General features: G+C 51.1%; 4 protein-coding genes across 4 annotated transcripts in view; 3 read left to right on the top strand and 1 right to left on the bottom strand.

Annotated features, from left to right (window-relative positions):
• The first annotated feature begins 812 nt into the window (after positions 1-812).
• SODALDRAFT_345354 (Arginase/deacetylase) lies at positions 813-3,120 on the top strand. The gene is made up of 7 exons (XM_028613200.1): positions 813-1,168; positions 1,252-1,348; positions 1,427-1,517; positions 1,601-1,914; positions 1,978-2,280; positions 2,410-2,525; positions 2,669-3,120. The coding sequence occupies exons 1-7, from the start codon at positions 1,028-1,030 to the stop codon at positions 2,801-2,803; spliced, it is 1,197 nt and encodes a 398-aa protein (XP_028465484.1). The 5' UTR covers positions 813-1,027; the 3' UTR covers positions 2,804-3,120.
• Positions 3,121-3,731: 611 nt separating this feature from the next.
• Positions 3,732-4,494, top strand: SODALDRAFT_202684 (hypothetical protein). Its single transcript, XM_028607220.1, has one exon. It carries the CDS (start codon positions 3,872-3,874, stop codon positions 4,283-4,285), a length of 414 nt encoding a protein of 137 aa, XP_028465483.1. The 5' UTR covers positions 3,732-3,871; the 3' UTR covers positions 4,286-4,494.
• Positions 4,495-5,514: 1,020 nt separating this feature from the next.
• SODALDRAFT_325229 (hypothetical protein) lies at positions 5,515-6,145 on the top strand (the record flags this gene model as incomplete). The annotated part of the gene is made up of 2 exons (XM_028609966.1): positions 5,515-5,576; positions 5,653-6,145. 2 exons carry the CDS (start codon positions 5,515-5,517, stop codon positions 6,143-6,145), a joined length of 555 nt encoding a protein of 184 aa, XP_028465482.1.
• A 552-nt stretch (positions 6,146-6,697) lies between these two features.
• SODALDRAFT_334794 (HD domain-containing protein) overlaps positions 6,698-6,700 on the bottom strand; it is a 1,144-nt gene continuing 1,141 nt past the window's right edge. The window contains exon 1 of the mRNA XM_028612299.1: positions 6,698-6,700. This exon is cut by the window's right edge and continues 1,141 nt beyond it. The gene's annotated coding sequence lies outside the window, so the exon portion shown is untranslated.

Here is a 6,700-nt window from a genome sequence, read left to right as displayed (position 1 = left end):
TTCTTCCTTCCTGTGACAACCATCATGCCGGTATCTCGACCGGCGGCCGCACCGCCTCTGATCCAATTCCCCGCCGCTGTCATGGTGCTGGGTTCGAGCCATTCTGTTTTGGGAAACCGCCGTGCATCTTCTGCATGTCTAGCCCTGTCGCTTCCCGCTCCCCAAGTGGATCTTTATCGTGGCACTCTAAGAGGACAACGACGGTGTGAGACGCAGAGACTGTTGTCATAGCCAAACGTCCACTCAGCCCTTCCACCATTCCCGTCCGTTTCTTCTTCATGGAGGCCCGATGGCCTCGATTACCGATTACATACTCCATCACCCCTTATCGCGAGCTCTGATTGTGTTCTACTCTAGCTTACCATTCCGATGGGCCCATGTGTGGCCATACCGGTTCTGGTCTATTCGTATCAAGGAGTGCATCGGTCGCCGGGAGACCCGGGTTCAAAGTTCGGCATCTTGTCATATCAGATGCCATGCTCGCGGGCGGTTGGTGGCAGGCTGGTAGCATGCTAGCAGTGCGATGCGATGGCTGCAGCCTGTAGGCCCAATGGACGTCGACCATGGGCACCTCAAAAGTTTCCATTGATCATCATGATATATCAGCGAAAGACTTGTTTGTATCTGACCCTCCTCTAGGATCGTGCCATGGACCCTGGAAATGCCCGCATCCGCTCCTCCGTTCGCCTTGGATATCGGGTCAAGACGAACCGCTGAGCGTGGGGAAAGCATCATGTGGAGATGCATTCATTGTCAAGTATTGCCTCAAACTAGCTTCAATGCTCCCTTTGGATATATACTACTTGCCACAACGTCGATAAGCCCTCCCAAGCTAGGTAGTAAGGTACCTTATGTGATGACCACTGATAGCATGTACTCGGTTTCAACGAGGCCGAACTCGCTGAGCTCCTCTGGGCCTCTCTGCGTCTGTCCCGTAGCCAATTTCATAAAAGCTAGCTCTTCCCAGGCTCTTCTGATTGTTGGCATCCGAATCACCCATCTTTTCACACCTTGACCTCCTCACAATATGATTTCTCACAGCTTGCTTGCCCTTGGCCTTGCCGCCCTCGTCTCTGGCCATGGCGACCATGGCGACAACCAGACTCCCCTCTCAGGTCCCCTCCAGTCCCTATGGTACAACAATCTGCCAGGCGACGGCGGTACCCAGGTCGGTCATAACTTAGAAGCCTGGCCCATACACCTTAGGCATAAGCCATATACTGTCGAAGAAATCACTGACAAGAGCTGTAGGCCGACTCGGTATTCTCTGGCATCTCCACCTTCGGCCGCCTTCCTTACCAGCCTTGCTTGAGCCAGCCAGGTGTGCAGTACGACATTGCCTTCCTTGGTACGACGACACCCCTTTATGGAAAGTCGGGAAAATGGTGGCAATGAAATGACGTATCTAACAACAACAAATCCCTAGGTGCCCCTTTCGACACGGGTACCTCGTACCGGCCCGGTGCTCGTTTCGGTCCTTCCGGCATCCGGCAGGGATCGCGGAGACTCAACCTATAGTATGTGTCCCCGGTCACCAAAGAGCTGAAAGGCCCCAAATTCTACATCGTTGAGAAGATGCTCACACCGCACTGCCATTCAGCGGAGGCTATAACGTTCCCTTGGGCACCAACCCTTTCAATAGCTGGGCTACTGTCCTCGACTGCGGAGACATCCCCGTCACATCGTACGACAACACCTGGGCCCTGCACCAGATCGAAGAAGGCCACTACAACCTCCTGTCTCGAGCCCCCGTCACCAACGCGAGGGTAAGGGGCCCTGCCAAGCACGGCAAGACTTTGCCCCGTATCATCACCCTTGGCGGTGACCACACCATCACCCTCCCCTTGCTGCGGTCAATCAACCGGGCCTACGGCCCCGTGACTGTCATTCACTTTGACAGCCACTTGGATACCTGTAAGTCTTTTCGGAGCAAGAACAGAAGATTTAAGTCGTCGGCGGCTAATACATTGACTCTAGGGAAGCCCAAGGTCTTCGGAGGCTCGCCGTCGGAGGTGGCCAGCATCAACCACGGCACCTACTTCTGGCATGCTGCCCAGGAAGGCCTCCTGCGCAACGACACCAACATCCATGCCGGTATCCGAACGACGCTCTCGGGCCCCAGCGACTACGAGAACGACGGCTACTGCGGCTTCGAGATTGTTGAGGCGCGTGAGATCGACACCATCGGCACCGATGGCATCATCAAGAGGATCATCGACCGTGTCGGTACCAAGAACCCGGTCTATCTCTCCTTGGACATTGACACCCTCGACCCTGCCTGTACGTGTTGACCCTACCCCGTTTTCACCATCTTCCCCGTTCCGATATCCCCCAAGGCAGCGGATGTACCCCTTTCTGTCAAACCAAACAACGTCTAAGATCTAACGCAACAAACCTTTGGAAATATAGTTGCGCCCGCCACCGGTACCCCTGAGACGGGCGGATGGTCTACCCGTGAGCTGCGGACTATTCTTCGGGGTCTGGAAGACGTGAACCTGATCGGCGCTGATATTGTAGAAGTTGCGGTAAGACCCCCCTGTTCTCCGACTTTTTATATACCAAACCCACTCTCCGCAAAGGCGTGGTGGCATTCTTACCGTCCTTGACATCATACCATACGAGGATGATAGTCTACATAATGAACTTGAATAACTAACGCCCCACATAGCCTGCATATGACACGAACGCAGAACATACGACCATGGCGGCCGCTGATGCCCTTTACGAAATCATGAGCATCATGGTCAAGAAGGGGCCTCTCAGCGCTATGGTCACGGGCCCTGAAGACTCTGAGGACCTATGATACGATGATGCTCATACGACTTGTAAACGAAGGACAGTAAGAGGGGGGGGATGGAATGTGCCCTAGAGGCATTGCATGGGGTAGAAAGTGAACCACGACAGTAGTGGTCTGTATGACGATTGGGGACGAAGGGCGTTAACGGGGAATTTGGCGACGAACCGAAATAGAACCAAGGCAATATCTTATAGGACCGTCTACGTGTTGAGAGGCACCGCACCTTGGCTACCTAGAAAGGCACCTAAAAATAGGGCCGTTCTACCGGACCTATATTTCGATATCAAGGTACAGGAAAAGGTATAATCTAGTACTATAAAACCAATCTAATAAAGGTACATAAGTATTATATTTAAGGATAATATTATTGCGATTATATAATGTATATAAAGCTATTTTAAAATAGATAATTGCTATTTAATTAACTATTCTAATTTCCGCTACCGAGTATACTACCCGGTATCCTAAGCTATTACTTATACCCCCGCCTTTGGGAATTAGTACGTAGAATATATTAGATCCCTAATATACTCCGACCTCCTATTAGCTCCCGGTAACCTAATATCTAACCTCTAATAGTCTAATATCCGGGAGTCTAGAAATAGTCTTAAATCTTCTGGATTATAAAGACGCCTCTTATAGTTACTATCCTTTAGCTATACAATTAAGATAGTACTAGATCAACGATCTTTTAGTTCGGAGTATATCTACTACTACTAGACTAATAAGCTAAATATATCTTATTATCCCGTGCTTAGTATATCCGTGATAAAAATAAAGGATCACTAGTAATGAAAGGATTAACTGGTTATTAAAGATAGTTAGACTTCGCCGAGGATAAGTAGGGGTTCTAAGGATAACTCTTTTGCCTATTTTCCCACTAAGGTACCTCGATATCGAAATAGGGGGCCGGTGGAACGGCCCTATTTTTGGGTGCGTCTCTACCTAGGTAATTAGCCAAGGTGTGGTGCCTCTCTAGACGGTCTCTACCTTATCTTATAGCCATAAATGGAAGTCGATGGTCGGATATTTTGAGTGCAGCGTCGGGATCTTTGGCCCCCGAGGGGGCTGTCTATGGGGAGGGTTTCGCAGCAGCCTTTCAGTCTCGCTTGTGTTGTTCCCGAAAGGGGCCGATCTCTTCGTTGCTTTCACGTCCCTGGTGGTTCTCCCATTTATTTTGGGATGACAAGTGCACTTTCGTTTTTCCCAGCTAAGGGGACGGAGGATTTATTATCTCCTTCCTCGGGGCGTTTTCTTGTTTTCTTGTTTTCTTGTTTTCTTGTTTTCTTGTTTTCTTGTTTTCTTGTTTTCTTCTTTTCTTCTTTTCTTCTTTTCTTCTTTTCTTCTTTTCTTCTTTTCTTCTTTTCTTCTTTTCTTCTTTTCTTGTCTTCTTGTCTTCTTCTTTTCTTTTCTTCTTCTGTTCCTCCCTTTCCTTTATCGACATTCAGCCTCTTCCTTGCCTTGTTTTCCATTTTAGACCGTTCATAATTTCTATAATCAGTGATGCAAGGCGTAAAACGCGCACCGTTCCACTTCGCGTCACTAGCACGAAACCTACACTCGAAACGGTTTGCCATGACACCACGATTCGAGAAAGAAGACAGTCAAACCAGCAGCTGAACAGCCATGGCGGATCCGATTCCTACTACTATGTCTGCAGAGAAAGCCTCGTGATTCGGCGGTCTAAACGGTCGCGGGGAAGTGTAAATTTGGCGTTGTCGAACGATGAACACCGGCCACGGTTTGTTCTCAACGTAGTCTTTTTTACCCTCGTTTCCCGACATAGCGCCAAGTCTAAAACCGTTCAGATCTTACGGGGTCCTTCCCTTTTCGCTTCCCTTCTCTCGGATTTCTCCTTAGCTCCCCCCTATAACCGTTCCCGCTTCCATGCTGATCAACATGGTCTCAGCCGTGTCGGATGCAAGAATATTGCAATCTGCTTCCCTGTGCCAGGGCCCTCCAATCCAAGGTCGTCCATCCGCTCGTGGAAAGTGAGGTAAATGTCAAAGTGTGCAATGCAGGCCCAGTTGGGCCTAATCGATGGCCACGGGGGTTAGTCGTGTAATCAGGTCGAAGTTGTACCTTAACGAGCGAGAGGCTTCCTCTCTCTTTCCCGCCTTCTCGGGTCTCCCCCTTTTCGTTTTCTGATAAGAGGGACGGGACGCAGACTTCCCCTAGATTCATCTTGAAGCGGTAATGATGTCGCCACTGGCATGGACCCTGTACGGAAAGAGATCGAGTCGATTCAACTAAATCTGGCAAAGTTTCGCCGGTGCCCGGCTCAAGACGGGGCCAGCCCTGAGCTTCCATGAGACGTTGAAGATGCGTGCGTATGCAACCTCGTCATGACGGTTCGGTCGCTTCTTGTTCAGCGAATTCTGTTTACCTTGGCCGCATCTGAGCACACCTAATTACCTGACACTCAAATGCCGACTGTCCTGTTCCGTATTTAGAGGATCGCCCACCACCCTCGACCTCCCCGCCCTCTCTTTTCCCTCATCTCATCTCTCTACCTCTCGTTGGCACAAGTCGTGATACGAGACCAAGAGGCCTCCTCACTCTCGCTCACACACACATAAACACCTGGGCACAACACTCGCTTGTTGTGTAACCACTACACTACCTTATATCACTCACTGTCTCATCTTGTTCTCGGCCAATATCAACAACCTCGTACATCTGCCAAGGCCGCCTGCATTGAACAAAATAAAAGCAAAATGAAAATCAGCGCCCTCCTCCTCCTCTCCTGGTCGGCTTTGGCCGCAGCCCAGGTCACCTAGTACGTCTGCAGCGCCGCCCCCTCACGCAACCAGTCAAGTGCAAAAGACCGGAACTAACACTGGACCCTTTGACAGTGACAACAATACGGGCAAGTACGTCTGTGAGACACCCGACGCCAGTTACTGCGGGGGCGCCTCGCTCCAGACGGACATCATCATCCGCTGCAACAACGCGTCGCAGGGCCAGCCCGGACGTTGTAGCGAGATCCTCGCTGGCCATCGCCAACAGGACGGGGCCCCTGCTGTCTGCTACCAGACGTCCCCTACCGAGGGTGATGCTGCCTGTGCCCAGAACTGCGTCGTTTACCCGCAGGACGGCCGGGACCAGTTCACACTGCCTCCAGACCAATGTTCTCCTGTAGGCGACGAGGGTCCCACGCCGACGCCGACTGGCGAAGGCATCGGTGACGGCCCCGGACCTAGACCAACGAACAATGTCACAGCCAACATTACGGCGCCCCCTCATGTTGATCCTACGGGGCCTGGAGTTGTTCCCACGGCAGGTGCTGCGCAGAACGGAGTCGGGGCTCTGGCTGTTGCTGGTTTTGCTGCCATATTATTCCTTTAATCGAATCCAGCTGTGGGAGTTCGGGTTCCTGAGACTCTAGCCGCGGACTTTCTCGCTAGAAATTCCTGGGGCCTTGTACTTTTAATGTCTAATATTTCAGGGTTGGGGAAAGTCGAAGTCGAGAATTGTCTGATGATGTGTCTCTCGCGCACATATTCAAGGCGGACAGGAAATAGTGTCGTTGACGAAATGACGCAGAATGAGGAAGCATCCCCCCCTTTTTTTTCACAACCTCATGTACAGAGCCAGATGGTGATATATGTCTGTTGATGATTTCTGTTATCTTGATGTCTGTTGCCATGCCCATCCCGTATCGGACGGAGGAAGGGGGCACCACGGTTGGCTAGATGGTGACGTCGTAGACCCCAAAGAGTACAATAGAAGAAGGAAGGAGTGACCGGCCTCGCTGCTGCCCCATTCCCCTACGCTCCCCTCAGGGCCCCTCTTTAAGTGCCATGTTATTGGGATGAAAATGGGGATAGTCAAGTCACATACAGAGAGACGCATTTGTCTTGTCTGAATGTCTGGGATGTGACATTCTCGAAGGCCCCCCCC

Source organism: Sodiomyces alkalinus, assembly GCF_003711515.1.
Source record: "Sodiomyces alkalinus F11 unplaced genomic scaffold SODALscaffold_7, whole genome shotgun sequence".
NCBI lineage: Eukaryota > Fungi > Ascomycota > Sordariomycetes > Glomerellales > Plectosphaerellaceae > Sodiomyces > Sodiomyces alkalinus.
The sequence above is the reverse complement of the archived record's forward strand: the minus strand, read 5'-3'. Positions and strand labels throughout refer to the sequence as shown.

Bases quoted from the DNA above. Each gene is read 5' to 3' on its own strand.
- SODALDRAFT_345354 (XM_028613200.1), top strand. From the start codon at position 1,028: ATGATTTCTCACAGCTTGCTTGCCCTTGGCCTTGCCGCCCTCGTCTCT. The intron at 2,281-2,409 runs GTACGTGTTGAC...TTGGAAATATAG, and splicing joins TGACACCCTCGACCCTGCCT to TTGCGCCCGCCACCGGTACC. The intron at 2,526-2,668 runs GTAAGACCCCCC...CGCCCCACATAG, and splicing joins CTGATATTGTAGAAGTTGCG to CCTGCATATGACACGAACGC.
- SODALDRAFT_202684 (XM_028607220.1), top strand. From the start codon at position 3,872: ATGGGGAGGGTTTCGCAGCAGCCTTTCAGTCTCGCTTGTGTTGTTCCC.